General features: G+C 39.5%; 1 protein-coding gene across 10 annotated transcripts in view; it reads left to right on the forward strand.

The window, feature by feature from the left end:
- ERBIN (erbb2 interacting protein) overlaps window positions 1–22,707 on the forward strand; it is a 225,299-nt gene that overhangs the window by 87,054 nt on the left and 115,538 nt on the right. For all 10 annotated transcript variants that reach the window (XM_048851872.2, XM_048851875.2, XM_048851877.2 and 7 more), the window contains 2 exons: window positions 7,567–7,764; window positions 12,672–12,789. In XM_048851872.2, the coding sequence (XP_048707829.2) occupies window positions 7,576–7,764; window positions 12,672–12,789 (307 nt within the window). In that variant the 5' untranslated portion in view covers window positions 7,567–7,575. The remainder of the gene's footprint in view (window positions 1–7,566; window positions 7,765–12,671; window positions 12,790–22,707) is intronic.

A 22,707-nucleotide genomic window follows, 5' to 3' on the forward strand; every position in this document is an offset into this window, starting at 1 on the left:
ATTGCCTCATGCTAGTGTCATAATGCTGTGTCATGTGATGCATGTACAACTTGGCATCTAGACAGAAGATGACCTCCTCCTTCAGTTTAGGATTTTCATCCTGTTAGATGTCAGACCTGTGGGCCTCTGTGGGCATTTACATATTGATCAAATGTACTAGTGATTATATACAAATGCTAAAGTCTAACTAGTAAGATGGGTGAACTAGAGTGCCTGGCATTAAGTGAGGATACTGATATAATCATCACGAAAACTTGTTGGAATGAGGATAATCAATGGGACATGGTAATACTATAGTATAAAATATATAGGAATGACAGAGTCAGTCATGCTGGGTGCAGGAGTGGCACTGTGTGTGAAAGAAAGCATAGAGTCAAATAAAGTAAAAAATCTTAAATGAATCAAACTGTACCATATAATCTCTATGGATAGAAATTCCATGCTTGAACAATAAGAGTATAGCAGTAGGAATATACTACCGACCACCTGACAGGAGGATGATGGTGATTGTGAAATGTTCAGGAAAATTAGAGAGTTTTCAAAAATAGATAACCCAGAAGTAAGGTAGTATTTCAACTATCTGTATGTCACCTCAGAAAGGGATGCAGAGAAAATTTTTGACAACATAAATGACTGCTGCTCGGAGCAGCTAGTCCTGGAACCTACAAGGGAAGAGGCAATTCCTGTTTTAGTCCTATGTGGAAAATAGGACCTGGTCCAAAAGGTGAATATAGCTAAATCGCTCAGTAATAATGACTATAATGTAATGTAATTAAATATAAAATCTTTTTGTGTCGGGGGGCATACCAAAGAAACCCACCACAGTACCATTTAACTTCAAAAAGGGGGAATTACGTAAAAATAAAGAAGCTAGTTAAACGGAAATTTAAAATAAGCCGCAAGGGTGAAATGCCTGAACACTTCATGGAGACTATTTAAAAACACCATAGAGACTCAAATTAAAAGACCAAATAAAAAACAGCAATAAGAGAATTGTCCCAGATTGAGGTGTCAATAGAGGAAGTTGTGAAACAATTTAAACAGTAATAAGTCACCAGGACCATATGCAGGCACCCAAGAGTTCTGAATGTTGAGTTCTAACTCAGATTAAATTGCAGAACTACTAACTGTGGTATGAAGAAAAGGAGTACTTGTGGCACCTTAGAGACTAACAAATTTATTTGAGCATAAGCTTTTGTGAGCTACAGCTCACTTTATCATGGATCCGATGAAGTGAGCTAAAGCTCACGAAAGCTTATGCTCAAATAAATTTGTTAGTCTCTAAGGTGCCACAAGTACTCCCTTTTTTTTTTTTTTTTTTTTTTTGCGGATACAGACTAACACGGCTGCTACTCTGATAACTGTGGTATGTAACCTTAAATCAGCTTCTGTATCAGATGACTGGAGGGTAGATAATGCAACACTGATCTTTAAAAAAGGCTCTGGAGGCAATCCTAGCAGTTACAGCCTTCACTACCAGGCAGATTGGTTGAAACTATTAGTAAAGAACAGAATTATCAGACACATGGATGAACATGATATGTTGGGGAAAAGTCTACATGGCTTTTGTAAAGAGAAATCATGCCTCACCAATGTATTAGAATTCTTTGAGGATGTCAACAAGTATGTGGACAAGGGTGAACTAGTGTTCTTGGACTTTGAGATACCCTTTGACTATGTCCTTGACCAAAGGTTCTTAAGCAAAGTAGGCAGTCCTGAGATAAGAAGTAAGGTCCTGTCATGGATCAGTAACTGGTTAAAAGATGGAAATAAAGGTAAGAATAAATGGTCAGTTTTCACAATGGGAAGAGGCAAATATCAGAGTCCAACAAGGATATTTATTGGGACCAGTGCTATTCAACATATATTCATAAATGATCTGGAAAAAGGGGTAAACAGTTAAATTAATTAATTAAATTATTAATTAATCAAGATAGTTAAGTCCAAAGCTGACTGCAAAGAATTACAAAAGAATCTCACTAAACTGGGTGACCAGGCAACAAAATGGCAGATGAAATTTAACATTGATAAATGTAAAGTAGTGCACATCGGAAAACATAATCCCACTTATATATACAAAATGACAGGAACTAAATTAGTCATCACTCAAGAAAGAGAGATGAGGCCATGTCTACACTACAAAGTTATGTTGACCTAAGTTACGCTGGCATACAGCCACTGGAGTTATTAAATCGTTTGTGTGCATGGCAGTTGGGTCCTTTTTATTGGCAGTGCACATCCTCACCAGGAGCACTTTTATTGGTGCAGAATGCAGTGCTCCATGGATAGTATCCACTATCCAAATCACCACCTTCCAGTGCAAGGTCTTTTGGGAAGTTCTTGCAATGCCTGATGAGGCTGAAATGAGTTGTACAGGGGTGACTGGGCACATGCAGTCAACTTCCCATAATATGGTGTTCTCTTGCCCATAATTTCATCTGCAGACCATAATATTGCATTCCTTCTTTACAAAAACCCACAAACTCATGAGTCCTTCCTTGCCGTCTGCCATCTCTGACGGAAGCGTGGAGCCTGCACAGCCCTGCACTATTGTCATGAGCATTGTAAGCCTCAGGTGCCTGATCCTGCAGTGTTTGTGGAGCTGTAAGAAGACCCACAGGGAACAAGACGATACCTTGGAAGCTAGATTGAAAGAAACGATTCAAGATTATTGGTGGCATTCATAGAGCAGCTGAAGGAGGTGGAGTACCAGTTCTGGGCCCGAGGAACAAGCACTGACTGGTGGGATTGCATTGTTATGAAGGTTTTGGATGATGAGCAGAGGCTGCAGAATTTTTGGATGCAGAAGGCCACATTCCTGGATCTGTGTGCAGAACTTGCCGAATCCCTCCAGGGTAGAGACACCAAAATTAGAGATGCACTGACCATGAAGTGATTGGCAATTGCAATGTGGAAACTTACAATGCCAGATTGCTACCAGTCAGTCAGGAATCATTTTGGAATCAGGAAATCCACCTTAGGGGCAAATATGCAGGGCAATTAATCACATCCTACTATGCAGGACTGTGACTCTGGGCCAGGTGCAGGACATTGTGGATGGTTTTGTAGCAATGGGGTTTCTGATCTGCATTAGGGAAATAGATGGCTCACACAGCTCTATTTTAGCATCAGACCACCTTGCCACAGAGTACATCAACATAAAGGGCTATTTTTTTATGGTAGTGCAAGTGCTGGTGGATTGCTGGGCATGCTTTACTGACATCACTGTGGACTGGTCCGGGCAGGTGCATGACCCGTGAATCTTTAAGAACACAAGACTGTTCAGAAAGCTGTAAGCAGGGACTTTATTTCCTGGCAGGAGGATTACCATTGAGGATGTTGAAATGCCAGTAATGGTCCTGGGAGACCCAGCCTACCCCTGGCTCATAAAGCCATACACCATTCACCTCGACAGCACCAAGGGGCAATTCAGCTACAGGCTGAACAGATGCAGAATGACAATTGAATGTGCTTTTGGGCGTTTGAAGGGTCCCTGGCATTGTTTACTCACAAGATTAGACTTCAGGGGAAAAAAAATCCCAATGATTATAGCTGTCTGCTCTGTCCTGGATAATATCTGTGAAGCAAAGGGGGAAAAAATTCTGCCGGGGTGGAGGTGGAGTGGCTGTCTGCTGAATTTGAACAACCAGATACCAGGGCTATAAGAAGAGTTTGGCTTGGAGCTATACAGTTCAGGGAGGTTTTGAAAGACCATTTTAATAGTGAGCCAGAGTGATTTGTGTTGCTGTAGTGTGCTCTACCTGGGCTTTCTCTTTTGTGGTCCAGAATGAGACTTCTAGTGATTGCTGTATATGTAGGAATATAGCATTGTCAGTGCGCCTATTAATATTGTTTGTGAATGATGATGTTATAGGTTCTGTGACACAGTGCAGCAAGAGGAAATTGCTGTCAGACCTGCTCATTGCCATCCAGCATATGTTGTGAACTAATAAAGATACATTATATTTCAAAAAATAGAATTTTATTCTGTAACATGAACCAGTGAATTAAATAAAACACTTAGAACTTAATAAAACTTAATAGATTAAGGGAACAACTTATGAAAGGGAAAGTACAGTCATTTCCATTTCAGGTATAAATACGCCAATCATGTCTTTCACAGGTCAGTGTATGTGAAGCTGTTGTTTTCTTTAATGTCCCCCTGGGTGGAGTAGTAAGGGTAGTGCACTGACCCCTGATGCCACATGGAATGTTTTAGGGTGGTACCAATATAGAGTTCTCTATGGGCTGCAGAGGGAGGCAAGCACAGGATTGTTGAACCTGCAGGTCCACCAGAGAATCCAGCATCTCTGTTTGCTCTCTGAGATGTGCAAGCATCTCTTACTGCATGTCTCTCTCCTTTTCTTGTGCCTTTATCCTCTCTGCTCTATCCTTGCTCATACTGTCTGCAAGAATGATCCTTCAGGCCCTGTGCTCATTTTCTGGTGCACCACTGGCTTGTAGGATCTCCTGACATGTTATCCCGAGTCCTCTTCTTTCTCCTTCTTATCTGGGTCAGGCGTTCTGCAAGTGTGGAGGGATAGACCCTGAAGGCCACAGTGGCAACAGCTGTAGATACAACACACACAGTAACCATTGTCCGTGTATTCATGATGGAAATCGAATCTTAAAATGCTGAACTCATTCCCCTTGCTCCCCAAAAGTTGTAAGGACTACATTCTCACTTTTGCTTGGGAGTCATGATCAGTGTGGCCTTCTGGGGTTTGGGACATGAGGCGGGAATAGCTCGCTTGCGTGATTCTAGTTGTATTGGGCAATGGAACTGAATTCTGGCCTAGGGAAAAATGGAAAGTCCCGCTGTTCACTGAGCTGGTCCATTGTTATGGGCATACATGTATTAATGGTCCGGTAGAGTCTGCAGGATACCAGTACTGTGCTTTGTCAACAACAAACTTGGCCGGGTGCCTTCATCCCTTAACAAATCTTGTGGTCGTTGGGCAGTTCACTCGAGGTCTGCTGTGCCAGCTGTCTGTGCAGGGCTGGGGTGGCACACAGAGGAAACACATGCAGCCAAACATCACAACAACTACTTTATTGATTTTGTTCATGTTATCAATATTTTTAAATGTATTTTGATGTTAGTATTTTATTTACTAATCTGTCTGCTAAAATTGTCCCATCACTATAGTTTCTGAGAATAACCCAAGTATCTTAAAATAAGTGGAGTTCTAAGTTGCACTAGCTGTTTAAGGGACCATTTGACAGTTGTGTATGTCTGGAACCCATTATGCTCTGCCTAGTCCATTCTATGTCTGAGATGCTCCTTGTGCTGGGGGGCATGTGGGAAGGGAGAGACAGGATTTCGTAACACTGACTTGATTTCTGCTTATTTCATTGACTATGCAAAAGTGTTGGCTATATCGGATGATATCTATCTTCAGAGAACACTTGCAGACATGGGGATTCCAAAGCATTTCATTGAATTAATTTTAAATCTCTACCACGATCAGACACAGCACTGTGTGAACAGGAACAGGTGGCAATGAGTGTTTTTTCACTGGACAGGGTGTGAGACAAGGGTGTACTCTGTCCCGAAGCCTTTTCAAGGTGTGGGCAGGGTATGAGACAAGCTGTGGTGGGCTGTAACAAAATGGAAGGATCTGGGGTTTTTATTGGTAGATGCCTCTTAACTGCCCTCAGATATGCTGTAGCTCTTTGCTACAATGACTGATGCAATGCAACAAATGTTGGAGTCTATTAAAAACAATTAGTAAGGAATATGGACTGAATATGGCAAAAATCAAAATGCATGGGTATTGACAGGATTAACAAAAATGCAAGCAGACCTCATGTTGCCGAACTAGGTAGTAGATAGGGTCCTACATATCCGACCAGCGGGGCTGTTCCAAAGAAATTAGAAGAAGACTAGGAATAGGTTGCTTACAAAAGTTTGGAAAAACCACGCCATCTCAAAACGTGCAAAGGTTCGCCTGGTGAAAAGCTTAATTTTTTCCATAGTGACTTGTGGATGTGAATTGTGGAAAATAAATGCTGCTGACAAGATGAAAAATTAAGCTTTTGAGATGTGATGGTGGCAGCAAAGGTTCTTGCGAATCTCCTGGTTCTAAACCTCCCTCCTTTCCCCAAAATATTAGTTGGCAATATTATTTATTTATAATATTAGAAATCAGCAGGTGCAAGTTTGTGTACTTTAGTCACATGAGGCATATAGATGGAAATAACTTCAAGAAAGTTAGGGAAGGAAAGGTGGTGGTCATTGTAGTACAGGGCAAGGAAATGGATAGATGGCTGTGTGCTTGAAGTTAACAATAAATCAAGAAGGCATCTGAAAATTCTGCTATGATATCACCAATATTCAGACATGAATAAATGGATTTTTACTTTTCTGTATTCCAATCCCTGTACACTGATTAGGCAAAGAGATTATCTTTTTATTTTGATTTAAATGACAAAAAAGATGACTATACAAAGCCCTATTGTAATACTGCTGGAGTTTTGTTGTCGTATTAATTATTTAGTAAGGAACTCTGACAGCCTGCCATCTACAAAAGGCTGCTTTTCCACCCTTTCATGATAGATGGAAATTCAGGCACTATAATAGTACTAACACTCATGCATGAGTTAAATAAAATTTGGAATGTAAGGCACCCCCACAAAATGAGTTCCAGATGAGCGAAGTATAATTTGGAATATGTAGCAGACTAGATATTCACAGAATCAAATTTGTAACTGCATAAATTCAAAGGTGGAACATAGATTGCAGTTACCTTTTGCACTGCCAAAAAAAAAAAAATTCATTGTTTTCCATCAAAATCTTTTTCCTATTGCCTATTCATTTACTTTTAAGAAGTAAAACCAATGTTTAATGGCTTTTTTCTTAAAAATCTGTATTTTGAAGCTTTCCAGACTGTGGGTGAAATTGCAGAAAATGAATAGAATTCCTGTGTCTGAGCACCTTTTTAAGTGTTTCTTTATAGTGCAATTTTTAGTGGCAGTCACGTTCGTAGTTGGATCAATTTACAGAAACCATACTGATTCGTTGTTATCTATGTCCTACTTTTTGAATGAGGGTGCAGAATCGGAGAAATGTATGGCTGGAAGGGACCTCAAGGTCATTTTGTCATGCCAACAGATTTGTCTAACCTGTTCTTTAAAACCTCCAGTGATGGAGATTCCACAACCTCCTTTGGAAGCCCAATCCAATACTTAACCATCCTTTATAGTTAGAAAGGTTTTCCTAATATGAAATATAAAAGCACCTCTTAAAAGAAATGTCTACTTAATTTTCTAGGAACTAAAGCATAATGCTCCTGAGAAAGTGAAACTTTGCTGTAAGAAGTGGAGGTTTCAGTTTGATACTCTTTTTCTCTTTAAAAAAAAAAAAAAAGTAAAAATTTATAGCCTGATTTTCACCACTGCCAAGCAGCCACAGTATCCTTTTCTTCAATGGAAGTTGCAGGTGCTCTGCAGTCCTTAAAATGTAATAATTCTAAACTTTGCGTCTAATAAGCTGTTGAGGTAAAAAATAACATATTAGTTTCTCAAAGTGTAAAGATATTTCAGAAACCTCATTTTTGTTTACAGTGCCTGAAAATGACAACAAAGCGGAACTTGTTTGTGCGGTTGGTGCCATGCCGCTGTCTGCGTGGAGAAGAAGAAACTGTCACTGCACTTGATTATTCTCACTGCAGCCTGGAACAAGTGCCGAAAGAGATATTTACCTTTGAAAAGACCTTGGAAGAACTCTATTTAGATGCAAATCAGATTGAGGAGCTTCCAAAGGTATGGTGTTTGGGGTTTGTTTTTTTGTGAGGTGTATTAACCCTGTTACTTTACTACATCTATATTATACAGCAGTGGAGTAATAATTCTAAAAGTCTTTTGTCATTGAGGGCCCTCGTAGGTGACCAACTTCCATTTTCAACTCACCAGTTTAAACGTCTTAATATGTAACTGAAGACTTTGTTGCTTTTGCTTCTTTTCATCTTCATCACCAGTATATGGAAAATTTGATCATTATCCTGCCTGAATCATTGTTGAATATTACTTTGCTAGGCTCTTTAAAAGTTGACTATTTTTCACATTGATAACCTTTTGTAACCATTGGAAGTCCAAGCAATTGAAACCAATGAGGACGTTATTCAGTTTCTTGTTTACCCCAAATAGGGTAGTAGTAGCAGCTTACAGTTAATTAAGCCCACTGGACGTCAGTGGGAGCAGTTAAGCCAACACTACTACTAATACTACTACTAAGAGCTTGTCTACCCTTACTGGGGGATTGACGAGCAGCAATCGATGCATTGGCGGTCGATTTAGCGGGTCTAGTGAAGCTCTCCTGTCGACTCCTGCGTGCGTAAGTAGATCTAAGCTATGCCAATTTGAGTTACGCTATTCACGTAAGTCAAATTGCGTAGCTTAGATCGAATTTCCCCTGTAGTGTAGACAAGGCCTAAGTCAAGATATTGTTTGTTTTGTCAACTGTCCAAACTGAGAATTCTCTACCTTTTAAGTAGGAATAGATGTTAATAGCAACTTGATGTTCTACAGGTCTTAAAAAGGCCAGAAGTGACCATTTTATGATGATGTCGTCCAACTTCCTGTATATCACAGGCTATAGAATGTCTCCAAAATAATTTCTAGAGCATATCTTTTAGAAAAACATCCAATCTTGATTTTTTTTAAAAATTGTTAGTGATGGAGAATCCACATAACCCTTGGTAAATTGTTCCAATGGTTATTTACTCTCACTGTTTAAAAATGCATGCCCCATTTCTAGTCTAAATTTGTCTAGCTTCAACTTCCAGCTGTTGGATGGTGTTATACCTTTCTCTGCTAGATTGAAGAGCCCATTATTAAATATGGGGGAAGACCATGTGACATAGTGATCTAATGAATACATTTATAGATTCAAAAGGGACCAGTATATCACAGGCAGTTAAATTCACTCAGGTACCCCCTGTATTACAGCCAATAACTTTGTTCTTGACTAATGCATATCTTCCAAAAGGTCTTTATTTTTGAAGACTTAAGAGATGGAGAATCTACCACTTCCCTTGGTAGTTTGCTCCAGTGGTTAGTCATGTTCACTGTTTAAAAATGTGTGCCTTATTTTCAGTTTAAATATGTCTGGGTTCAGCTTTCAGACATTGGTTCTTGATAAGTCTTTGTCTGCTAGATTGAAGAGCTCTTTAGTACCAGGTATTTTGTCCCTGTGAAGGTACACTGTAATCAAGTTTCCTTTCAATCTTTTTTATAAGGTAAACAAATTAAGCTCTTTATAAGATTAAACTCTTGACGCTCTCACTATAAGGCATTTTCTTCAGCTCTCAAATAATTTTTATGGCTCTTTTCAGCACCCTCTGAGTTTTTCCAATATGTGGATACCAGAATTGTATACAGTATTCCAGTATCTGTCTCACTAATGTGAACTGTGAATCATAGACTCAAATATTGAGAAAGGGAAAGGTAGAAGGAGACTTAGGAGGATTAAAAATAAATATTTAAATAAAAATATGTCCCCAAGGAACTGACATAACTTAAGTTAGAAAAATTTCTTGGTAGCTGCATTGCATGTCTTCCAGCTAAAGAGAGAACCCGCAGAGTTAGAACCAATTTTTCAAGCTAGGCAGGCTTCTGCCTACATCAAGCTTACTCAATCTTTCAAGGCTGTAACAGACATCTGCCTAAGATAACCTCCCAAAGCTAGATTGATGTGTAAAATTTGAAAGTCACTTATGCTCCTAAGTGCTTAAATTACGTGAAAGCTCCCAAGTTTAAAAAAAGTATCCTAAATTTTTAGGACTAGAGTAGGTTTTATCTACCATAGCTCCTTCCCCAGTAGGCTTTGACCAATGAGCCATATCCACTTGATTCAAAATGGAGTCTTCCAGCTAACACTAAACACTGAAGCTTCCTAAAGCTGCAAAACACCTCAATTACTAGTACAGCTTCCTGGAGGTAAATCTGTTAGAGGAAAGGATCAATCATTCCTGCACAAGCATATCTTTTAGTTGGCTTCTACCTTCCTATTTTCCTTGTATCTTAAAGGACAGTTAGCCATATAGTTTTTACACCAGCCAACTCTAATTGGCTCCACACTCCCAGTGATGGACCACTGTATCAGAATACAGAAGATGAAAAAACAAAATTTTAAAACTTTTCACTTTTGTAAACCTCTTCCCCACTGCCTGTGCCATATGTTTTTCATTCTTTTCACATGAATAATTAGATAAATTTAGTATGATTTTTAAAATCTATATAACTGTTTGCATGCAGGGGTACGTTTTTGAGCACATTGTCTTGCTGGAAATAGTAAGAAAAAAGAATGGCTCCAAAAGATGTATGCCAACCAAAGCACCTATCCAGTACATAACCCAAGGAAATCCAACTAATGAAAGCACTGATGGTGCAAGCTAGTAACAGGTCCATATTTCTGAAGAAAAGGTACTGTGTCACTACACAGACTAGAGTTATTCTCTTGAATAATTTATCGTCCAAACTTATGGTTTGGGTGTTACGTGAATATCAAATTCCTGGGACTTGTTCCATGGTTTGTGGTTGAAATAATGGTTTATTATGTGAGCAATGCAATCCAATGACTTCTCACTCATATTCATGGCAGTTGTTGTGGCAGTCACTAAAAAGTTAAAGTAAATCTTATCTATTCCAACCACATTCTCACTGTTTGGCCAGTTCTTCCTCAGAATTCTGTTTGAACATAAGTCGGGGGAAATGTTGCAAAAGAGATCATGATAATGAGTTGTGACTTACTCAAGATTATTAGGAACCAAATCTTCAACACCAGTGTTATGCACTATTTAATGACAGATGACAGTATTAATCTTTTGGAGGAATTACTGTCCATGGACAATGAATTATCTCTGGCCTACCTGTCCTCTCCTATTTGCTATCGAAACATTGACTCTTGCCTCTGATCCTCAGATTGTCTTGGCTGCCCGTTTGTAAAGTTTTCCAACAGGCATTGTCATGCTTTCTCCCATGTGGGAAGAACTCCCCATAAATACGTACGAAAACACTTGGTAGTCCTTTAGATCCTTCCTTAAAACTCTGTTGTGATATGTACAAAAACCTTGACAGTGTTTAGGCAGCCAGAGTGCTGTGACCACCACTTAACATGCTGGTCAGCATCATTCCTTTCTTTCCTTGTGCTTTCCCCCTCAACTTTATCTCTTTCTATTCACCAGCTGTCTCTTGTCTTTTTATAGTTCGATCGTAAGCACTTTGGGGTAGGGGCCATCTTTTCATTATATGTTTTGTACAGTGCCTAGCAAAATGGGACTCTGGCTCTAGTCACTACTCCAATACAAATAATTTTTGTTAATATTGTTGTTAATATTTACAGATGCCATTGGCTGTCTATTCTCAAATTAACCCATGCATATATATGCACAGTCAGACTATCCTGCTCGTCTTAATAACTTCAAAATGTTAGTCATTTTCTCCCCTTCCCCCCCCCACTCTGTTAAACTTCTTTAGTATTGCCTTTTAAGGGAGGGGAAAATAAGGAGGCTGCATAATTAAGATTTATTTTAAATATATTCAATTTAGATGAACTTCATCCCTTTGTAAAAAATTAACACCCACCTGTGTGGGTGTTAAAGCTTGTGTTCCAAAATGGGTGGTTTTAAATGCAGACTTCAGTTGTATTTATTTGTGGAAGCACATGTAATTGCTGTAGAAGAGGGGAATGTTGTTGCTGTTTAGTGCTTTTATTTTTGGAACTCTAGTCTTATCAGCACTAGTAGAGAGTGCAGCCTGCTAATTTTGCAGACCTTGATGTTTCTCATAGAGAGAGACCACAAGCACAGTTTGGTGACAGAGGTGCTTGGCCAGATTTATTGCCCTTAAGGCACAGTTCTAACAAGCTGCACAACTTGCCATATTCATTAACACATGAGTGCACTATGGCAAGGAGCAGCTCAGTTATCAGGAATTTTTGCTATCCCCTCAGCGACACAAAGGGTTCAGGTGAGAGACCCTGACATTTATAGACTGAGGTAAACAACTTAGGTGCCACTTTGTGTTTCTGTGTTTATCTCCACTTGTTTCTGATATCTTGGACAAAACATTTCTATTTATTCATCTTATTTTGTACTAGATTGGGGTATATTTGTACTAGCCTTCTAAAATATATTTATGTAAATATTTAATGTCTAGTACACTAGCAACAACTTGGCCAAGTGTATGTAACAAACAGTGAACTTGTAAGCATTTACTTTAATACATGGCCTGACTGCTTTACAGCCTCTGATGCAGGCCTCAAATTTTGCACCAGAGCCAGTGCTCCAGTCACGCGCGCGCCCCCTCTCTCTCTCTTTCTCTCTCTCTCCTACATTTGCTTCTGCTTTTTTATTTATAGATTTGACAATTGTCAGGCATTTTGACTCTGAAAAGTGAATGTTAGTATTCCTCATTACTACATATTAGCTCTACTTAATGATTTCTGAAGCATTGGAAGGCGTTTGTAGAGAGCATCTAATATAAGCGTTTGCCACACTTTGCTGGCTCTGGACAGTTACAGCTTTTCACTGATGCACATTTTGTAATTCAGTATTTCACAAATATTCTGATTTTCTAGTGAGACAGTCAGAAGTTAAAAAGAATTAAAAACAAAAGACATATAAAGAAAATGGAAAGATGCTCAGTCACCTTTTTCTTTGTTTCGATAGCAACTTTTTAACTGTCAATCCCTGCACAAGCTGAGTTTGCCAGACAATGATCTAACAACATTGCCAGCATCCATTGCAAATCTCATTAATCTCAGGGAACTGGATGTCAGCAAGAATGGTAAGTTATTTTATTTGTTGTTACGTTTTAGAGGAGCGAAAGGGCAAAACAGTATGAATATACAGAATCCCAGAGGCAACTATTATTACTTTCATAAAACACTTGTCTTAATATTAAATATAAATCACCAACCTAAGTGACCGTCAAACTTACTGTATGGAAAAACATGTTGATTGTAATGTGTCTGTGTGACATTTGTTGTTTTCAGAGGTATCAAAAATAAAATAAACTGTTTAGTTTGAAGTTCAGTACAAAAAAAAATTGATAGGGGAATGAAATAGACACCGATCCTGCAAACTTAAACATACCCATACCTGAACTGCACTACCTTGAGTTGGCCCATTTATTTTAAGTGGCCTAGTTGCAAAGCATATGCATAATTGTTTATAGGATCGGGGCTGTAAGTAGCAGTCTGAAGTCTGAAATATTGAGATCCAAGTTTTGTGAGTGGTAACAGGCAGAGAATAACCAGGAGCTCGTAATAATGATAGTTATTGGTTTACTGTATATTGTTTCAGCAGTGGATTCCATTTGCTGAATCCAAATATAAATGGTTTATTTTGCTTAATACTAATAAAATTAACTGCTGAACACAGCTAATACTTAGTGTAATAGGAAAGTCAGAAATTTGAATGTTCTTGATTGAATTTTTGGTTTTTAAAATATTTATTTTAAGGTTTTGTTTTTTTGTTTATCAGATTGGTAGTTGTGGGCTAACAGGAGCAAATTCAAACATTTCATATTGTCAGGGCCGGATTAACGCAGGGGCTTTAGAGGCTGCAGCCCAGGGCCCCAGGCTAAGGCAGGCCCCGGCGCATCAGGGCTCAGGCAGGCTGCCTGCATGCCGTGGCCCCACGCTCTCCTGGAAGTGGTTGACTGCTGGCATGTCTCTGTGGCCCCTGGCAGGGGAGGCAGCTACGCGCACTGCCCCAGCACCGTCCCCACAGCTCCCATTGGCTGGGAACCGACCAATGGGAGCTATGCTTGCAGGCACGGGTAGCACAGAGATACACTGCCCCCTCCCCCCAGGGGCGCGCAGAGATGTGCCAGCAGCCAGCCGCTTCTGAGAGTGACGTGGGGCTATGGCAGGTAGGTAGGTAGGCAGGCAGCCTGCCTGCCTAAGCCCTGCTGCGCCGCCTGGCGGGAGCTGCCTGTGATAAGCACCTCCCGGCCAGAGCCTGCACCTCGCACTCCCTCCTGCACCCCATCCCCCAGGTCTGAATCCCCTCCTGCACCCCATCCCCCAGGTCCGAATCCCCTCCTGCACCCCTCACCCTCTCCTGCACCCCAACACTCTGCCCCAGCCTGGAGCCCCCTCCTGCACCCAAACTCCCTCCCAGAAAGAAACTAATATAACAGCTGTTCTAAGGTAAGAAGTAGGCTATTTTGAATTAACTTAACTATATTCTACATGTTTTAAGACTGAAATGTAACCACAGAATGGCTTTATGTTAATTAAAAGGCAAGTTTAGTATAGTGTTAATAGCCTCGATGCCATAATTGTGGTGATTTTGTTTTAAATTAGGAAAAAGACTTGTATGTAGGGGCCCCATAAAATCTTATAGGCCTGGGCCCACAGGAGAGTTAATCTGGCCCTGCATGTTGTTAGCAGACTTGTTTTTCTTGTTTATAGGAAAAAGTGGTGTGCCTGATCAGAAACTAAGTTGCTGCAGAATACAGTACAGTATCACCTCATTAATTCACTTTAATGATGGGAGACCTATTGCAGATTAACATACTTTGCCTTAATTAAATTCTCATACAATGCATAGCAATTTAAAAAAATAATTCATTATAACAGGAGGTTGGATTTACCACAATCACAGTGAAGTTTTCTCAGCTTGGATTAATGGTTTTGTTTGAAAACTATTAAAAACATTCAAAGCCCAAGCAAAGTTTTGTTGCCTTTCCAGGGAATGAAAAAAATCATTTGTTATCCAAGAGGTATTATAGGAAAATAGCTGTTCTCTACAAGATTTTTCAACCTGGAGGCCTCCTAGTATTGTTTAGTAGTGTATTTCTGCTATCGTCTCTAGTTTCTCCTATAAAGGAGCACAATTACCAGACAATCTTGAATCCATATTGTAGGTTCTGCGCATGTAATTTAATCTGAAGTTTGGCATTCAAAGGGGTAAAACTAAAGGATATAGAATGTTTATTACAATAGGCAAATATAGCCAAATAGGAGGATAAAATTGATGTTATGCATAATGAAGCCTGCTATGGAAATTGTAGATGTCTGTTTTGTACATGATATCTCTTTCCTGAATGTCTCTAATGAAGTCCAGAGTTCTAAAGAAAGGAGAGATCCAAATGTCAGATTAGTCATGTTAATGAGTATTCTGTATATTTAAGCTAATTATTTCTGCACAATTCCATAATCTAGTTGTGTCAAATTTATTGCTTTATTTGGACGACATGTCCATTCATCCAACTATGACTCCACAGAGTTACAAAGGGTTCCGCTTTAAATTAAAATAATAATAATAATTATTAATAATCTTGTGGAAATATTGGTTTCCCCCTCATTGTCCTTTGTGACCAGCTTTATATTTGAGCTATTTTATTGTATTTTCTAATGAACACTGCATTTTTATTGAAATATAGTAATTTGATTATTATTATTATTCTGTTCCTGGTACAAGTGAATTAATAGTGTTAACTAAATAAAACCGTCCTTAAATACTTCCACTATGGCAAGAATTATAAGTTAAAAGAAGTGTTCTTCTGTCGAGCCTGAACTGCTGAAAGAAATAACTGTTTCCAGTATAGCAGTTATTAAATTATATTTAAATGAATCAGAAGGTTTTCTTTGTTTTAGTTCTAGGGCTAGCAAATTCCTCAGCTCACAGACAAGGAGAAACTGATCAGTTACCAGCTGTAGAGAGTTGTCCTTCCAAAATAATGCAACCTTTAACTAAGCGTACAAAGATCTACTCAAAGAACGTTTGTTACTGAGGCATAAAGTATTTTAAGGAGGCAGTAGCTGTATAATTTGGTATCTCAAACTGTGTGTAATAACTTTGTTTTTTGTATTTTAAATGTTATGGGAGCAGTAGTAGCTACTTCATAGTTAAGATTGAAGTTCGCTTCCTATCATAAAACCTAATTTTCAATCACTCACCACAATTTGAACTCTTCCATCCCCAACCAAAAAATCCCCACCAATCTTCCTGAAATTTTACATGCTACATTTTATCCTCAGATAGACTCTTTCTGGGAAGCTTGGTAAAAAGCCAGAAAAGGAGTCTGTCTCTTCCCTTTCATCCTGGCTGGTGAGATAAGGGATACTAGAGTTCCCTCCAGAGCGTGTGATAAATTTGAAGCTGTCCCAGGCTTTTCAATTTGCTATGTAAAGAAAGGGGGAGATTCTTCCCCCCCCCCCCCCCCCATCACTCTCATTTTCCCTAGCTGCAGTTACTGCAACAGGGGAAGTTCTGTTGTTTCCCCCTTGTATCCTCAAAGCTTATTCCTGGCAATTGGCTACATTTAGTTGTAAATAATAAATGTTTCAATGGTTATACCAACCAATGAGACTGAATCTTGTACAACCAAAAAATATGATTACAGTCAATGATTTAAATCAAGGTTTCCTATTTTCTAATTTAAATTGGGGATTGATGCAAAATTTTATTTTAATCGTACCCTAAGGCTAGGAGGCCCAAAATTTGATTTACTTGGAATAAGACAGCAGTCCAACATTCATCAACAATCTTGATAGGACAAACCAGTATATATGTACAATTAAGACAAGACAAATTGGAAAGGAAAAAGATATTTCAGAACTCTCAAATAGTGCCTAAAAATCTTTGTAAAATTTAGGCAGGGGTGGTGGTGTGAGGGGGAATCTTGGTGTCCTCCAGTAAACCATCACCAGGATAGTGTTTGGTGGATCATTAACATCATATACATTCTGGGAGGCAGTCTTATTGGTTTTGCCAACTCAGGGTAAGTTCAAATGGGAATGGGTGAATCCAGTGGAGACAGATTTTGTGAACTTCATGAACTTTAAAAAGTATCTTACAAATATACAAAATGTACATGAACTCCTTTTCTCCATATATGTAGTGAAAATATTATTCCACAGATAAAATGCAGTAAAGTATGTATTCAGGCTCATATTGCATGTGTCTGGCAACAGTGGTATTATTTTCTTCCCTGTGCCTGCCATGGCAATTCTGAGACACGATGCTACCCTAATGTAGGCCAAGATTCAGCAAAGCACTTAGTCAGGTGTGTGCTTAAATGCCTTGGTGAATTGGGATCTCATTTTACTTGTATCTGTAATTCTTCCACCTACTGAGAAGCAGGCAGTGATTAATTTTGTCACAGATTATTTTAATTGATCCATCTGTATTTAATGTTTTCAACATTTTGGTAGAATGTTTTCTTGAGACAGAGTGTAATTGAAGTTACAGAGAATGGGCTAACGCAAACCCCTAACTGTCAAGGCACAATGAAAAATTAGGTGAGGCACCACTCTCATCAAATAGAAGAGGCATGAGCAATTAAACTAACACAGTTATTGGTACTATATTTTTAATTTATATTTTATAATGGTTGAATGTTTGTACAGCACCTAGCCCAATAAAGCCCCGATGCTTACTGGGATAAACAAAACACAGACCCTGCAGTTAAAGAGCCTAGACTAACAGTAACATACAAACAACATATAAGCAAAATATTGTCATAGTTACGTATGTTGGATTTCCCCAAGCCATTATTTTCTCTCTTTCCCCCATCCCTCCAGGACTGCCCTGGCCCACTTCTCTCTCCAGGGGCCTTACCCATCTATCTCTACCAGGGCTAATCCAGCATATCCTCCTTCCGCTCTGCAAATCCCACATATATTTTACTTAACCCTTCCTATTATGTTACTGCTACTTTTTGGTTTCTTCTAATGCCTTAAGTCTCACTCTTTCTTTAAATGTCCCTCTCTAATCACCAGAAAAATGCTTTTTACCGCCTTCTACTTTCACATATAGTTCAGTTCAGTTTTGCATGTGGACATCAGAGATTCTGAAAGCAACCTGAATGTCCTGAGTCTCTGATGGCATGACACTCCCCATGCTCTGCTGCTGCTCTAGCTGCCATTGCCTCAGTCTCTGCCTTCCTGGGGGAGTAAGGACCTTATGAGTAACATATCTTGTCATTGCCAGTTTCATTAGTGACTCAGTGTCTCCATCCAGAATACACTTGAGTAATTAAATTTTGTTCAGTTCACGTTCAAAAACATTATATGCTCATATTTAGGGAGCAATCTGGATCCTGGTCTCTTGTATTATTTTTGTGTTAGGGATAAAGGTATTAATTTAGGATTAGAGCCAAAGAGTTCCTAAATGATTTCTCAATGTCCATTAAAATTCAGTGAGGATTTTGTGACCCATGTTGTTGTGTTTGAAATAAACACCAGCTGTACGGTGTTTTGGTTTTATTGTGTAATTAGTAAAAACAAACATAGTCACTTAAACTTGTCGCTAAAACTAAATACTAAAAATCTTTCTATTTATCTAAGAATTAGCAATACAATTAGCGAATTGGAGCTACAACTGAAATTGAAATTGAGTTAATAAATCAATCAATTGATGACCATATGGAATGGACTCAGCAACTGTCCAAAGCATTAAATTAACACAATCGAGATTTAAATCATGAAGTTAGCATAAGACTTGATTAACTGGTATCACTGGAAACTTAAGGCGACACCATCTACTTCCTTGCCCTTGGAAGTAGTGCTGAGTTCCCTTCAAAGCTGCATATTACCAGGTGACTTTCACCATTGGCTCTTTCCCCATCTGATTTATTCACTGTGATACAGGGTGGTTAACCACCTCTGTCTGTCCCTTTATGGGCAGACTGTGTGAGGTAATATCTTTTAGTGGACTAACTCGTCTCTCTAATATCCTGGGACCAGCACAGCTATTGCATACAACAGTTTCTGCAACATTCTTATGGCCCAGGATAGCACAAAGTGCTTTGAAGTAGGATTTATTTAATCTAAATATACACATGCTATTTCTTTGATATTCACACACTCATTCACACTTTAAAAAGGAAAAATAAATAATATTGTGGATGTCTCCACTAAAGGAAAAAAAAGTGTTACTTAAAGAAATCTCTTCAGCTTGCATGGTCTTAGCTTCAGGGCTAGGACTGCAGTTCAGGGATCACGTGATGTCATCTGGGTGGTATCTCATGCTGGTGGGCTTTCTTTGGCTCTTGGCTAGGCCAGCTGGCATGGCCTGTGAAGTCTTGGTCTCCGCTTTCCTTCAGCTAGCTTCAGGACATAAGATGCACCTTTTTCCCTGTTTACTTGGATCTTTAAGGTTGCAACTTCTGGGTCGCTCCACCCCATGGAAATCTTCAGAGCAAATGGGGATTATAGGCCTGATACACCAATAACATGATCCACTCAGAGTTGAGGAGTGAGCAAGCTGACTTTTAAATTGTCTGAAAAGTGTTTTACTGACAGTTCTATGATACCATATAGAGTACCACCAACTGCAAGTATAGGTGTCCTGATAATACAAAAAACATGGAATCAGTAGGGGATGACTTAGGGAAGTGCTGAAAAACACATCTCTTAAATTTGGGGTGCCAGTTAAGAGATGCAGCTGATTACATTCCTCCTTAGGCTTCCACATGCTTTGTGAAGGATCAGTGGCTATTGTTGTTGTTCTTAATCTTCACCCATACTTCAGTCATGAATATTTTCACTCAGCATTTAAAAAAATATTCGGGGCCTTGCTAGCAACATTGAGGAACTTCACTATTTTAGCTTGGTAAAAAGTCACTTCTTGGCAACAGAGCTATCTTAAGCAATACAATTAAAGGTTGTTACAAAAACTTCTATTTTCTTGTGTTGCATAGGCTTACATCAGATTGGCCTGTTTATCTCATCTGTCATGCTAAACAGAATATACTTGTTAATATATATTCTTCTCAGAATATACTTGTTAATGGATAATTTTGCAATCTAAGAGAAGGTGACCATGATTTGGTTTCCTAATAGTATTGAACTGGACAGGTGTTTAATATCCTTACGTGGTTCATTGAAGTACCAGCACACTATTGCAGGCATGTAATGCTCGACCTGTGGCTGGATTTGCTGAGCAGAAATCTGTCATTTCATCAAAGGTAGATTTTTGAAATTTTGAGTAGCAGGACCGCTAGGCAATGTACTGAAGAAACAAGGAAGTAGAAATTGTTGGAACAACTGTGTTCTATGTAGTGCTTAACTGAACAAAAATGTTTGCTCTGCTAACACTTTTCTGTCCTTCAAGTGCACCCAAGTTCCTATCCTGTCACAGTGGGTCTTTTGTCAAGTGTTTTGGAAGCTAGAAAATCTTGAACCTTGGGTCTGTTAGTGTTGCAAGCGCATAATGTGTCATTTTTAATATAACTTGTAATGTCAAGATCTTAGCTACAAGATGTGGATCGAAGCCGTGTCCTGGCTTGAAGGGGGCTTGATGACCATTGTTAGGGGGCTTATTCCTTCACCCACTTACTTCCCTGGTCCTTCTCGCACGAACAGAGAGCAACAATACCCGAAGTCCAAAGATGCAAACAATTCAATGTTTATTGGGGTGAACTTCCAGCAAGCATGATTCCAGTTTCCTTCCTTAGTATCCTCCTTCCCAGCTCTGACACCACAGAGCCTTACACCTGTGTCCCTGTTCCCATTCCTACCCTTAGCCAAACATGATTCCAACTTCCTTACTCCCATTCCCTGTTCCCATCTCCCCCACTCACCCCCTCCCACCCACACCATGAGGTTTTCTGTTCATTAAAACACAACAATGCTAGCAACAAGACAAACACCACAGACAAACAACACAAAACATAGATCCATGGTATTCTGAGTTATTCTTTCGCTGGCGCCAGCTTGCTTGTAGAGTGTCTGAAAAACAAAAGAAACAATTTCCACCCCCCTGGTGGGGACAGATTATTGCTTAATAATAATACCACTTTCTTTTACAAATGTCCTTGCTAATTGCAGGAAAAACAGAAGAATTACCTCCAGGCTGTCCTTATTTTGTTCTATAGTCAGGCTAGTGAATTACCTCACTCACTGGTCATTTATGAAATTCATGAGATGGTGTACCTCAGTTTCCCCTCTTGTACAACAGACCAAGTTTGCAATAGTTTTTCTGCTGTACCAAGCTTTAAGTTTATTCTCAGGTAATAGCTGAAACACAGCTTCAGATTTTAGCACACCACGCGCGCGCACACACACCTTAAGGTTAACCTGTCCCCCTTATTTTCAGGCTTGACTTTTTTTCACCTCCCTTTCCTGGAGGGCCATAATCTGAGTCTTCTAGTGGCTTGTTTGCTGACCAGATGTATTCGTTATTTGCAGCTCCTTTGTGCCCATCAGCTAGGTAATTTGCATTTACACACAGAGGCTTATTAGCTTGCTTCTGGATCCAAAGCTGTTAGCAGCTCAGACACTGTCTTAAAAGGAAAGCATTTTAGTTCCACCAGAGTTCTGATTACTTTCATCTCCTGCTCCAAAACACACAGAGATCTGAAAAAGAAAGCACAACCTATTATGGCTCCTTTTGGAGTCCTATTAGGATTTTAATTAAGTACCATGTTTTATTTGCATTTCTTTTACTCCTTCTCCAATATACACTGCACACGTCCTGGGAAAATGCACATTCCTTCCGTATAGTTTAACCTCCATACATTATATTAGCCATATTAATTTTACACAAGGTGTAACTGCCTCCCCCATGCCTACAGAGTTTTCATGCACACCCACCAAAGCAACAATCTAATCCCCCAGAGCCATCCCAAGGCTCAGTGTTCCCATCAACCATCTGGACTAAACCTTGTTAAAGCTAGAATCAGCAGTCCATATTATTATCATGCTATAGAATCAGTTGGGAATTGGGGTCGGGAGCTGCACCGGGTCAGAACCAAGGCAGTCAGCTGAGGTAGAGTGAATGGAACAGAGGTAGGGCAATAGATGACAGTGTCAAGGTTCCTCCCCCACTCTGAACTCTAGGGTACAGATGTGGGGACCTGCATGAAAAACCTCCTAAGCTTATCTTTACCAGCTTAGGTCAAAACTTCCCCAAGGTACAAAATATTCCACCCTTTGTCCTTGGATTGGCCGCTACCACCACCAAACGAATACTGGTTACTGGGGAAGAGCTGTTTGGACGCGTCCTTCCCCCCAAAATACTTCCCAAAACCTTGCACCCCACTTCCTGGACAAAGTTTGGTAAAAAGCCTCACCAATTTGCCTAGGTGACTACAGACCCAGACCCTTGGATCTTAAGAACAATGAACAATCCTCCCAACACTTGCACCCCCCCTTTCCTGGGAAATGTTGGATAAAAAGCCTCACCAATTTGCATAGGTGACCACAGACCCAAACCCTTGGATCTGAGAACAATGAAAAAGCATTCAGTTTCTTACAAGAAGACTTTTAATAAAAATAGAAGTAAATAGAAATAAAGAAATCCCCCCTGTAAAATCAGGATGGTAGATATCTTACAGGGTAATTAGATTCAAAAACATAGAGAACCCCTCTAGGCAAAACCTTAGGTTACAAAAAAGATACACAGACAGAAATAGTTATTCTATTCAGCACAATTCTTTTCTCAGCCATTTAAAGAAATCATAATCTAACACATACCTAGCTAGATTACTTACTAAAAGTTCTAAGACTCCATTCCTGGTCTATCCCCGGCAGAAAAACCAGCATATAGACAGACACAGACCCTTTGTTTCTCTCCCTCCTCCCAGCTTTTGAAAGTATCTTGTCTCCTCATTGGTCATTTTGGTCAGGTGCCAGCGAGGTTACCTTTAGCTCCTTAACCCTTTACAGGTGAGAGGAGCTTTCCCCTGGCCAGGAGGGATTTCAAAGGGGTTTACCCTTCCCTTTATATTTATGACACAGGAGCAGAG

The sequence above is a fragment of the Caretta caretta genome, chromosome 5 (assembly GCF_965140235.1).
Source record: "Caretta caretta isolate rCarCar2 chromosome 5, rCarCar1.hap1, whole genome shotgun sequence".
In the NCBI taxonomy this organism is placed as follows: Eukaryota; Metazoa; Chordata; order Testudines; family Cheloniidae; genus Caretta; species Caretta caretta.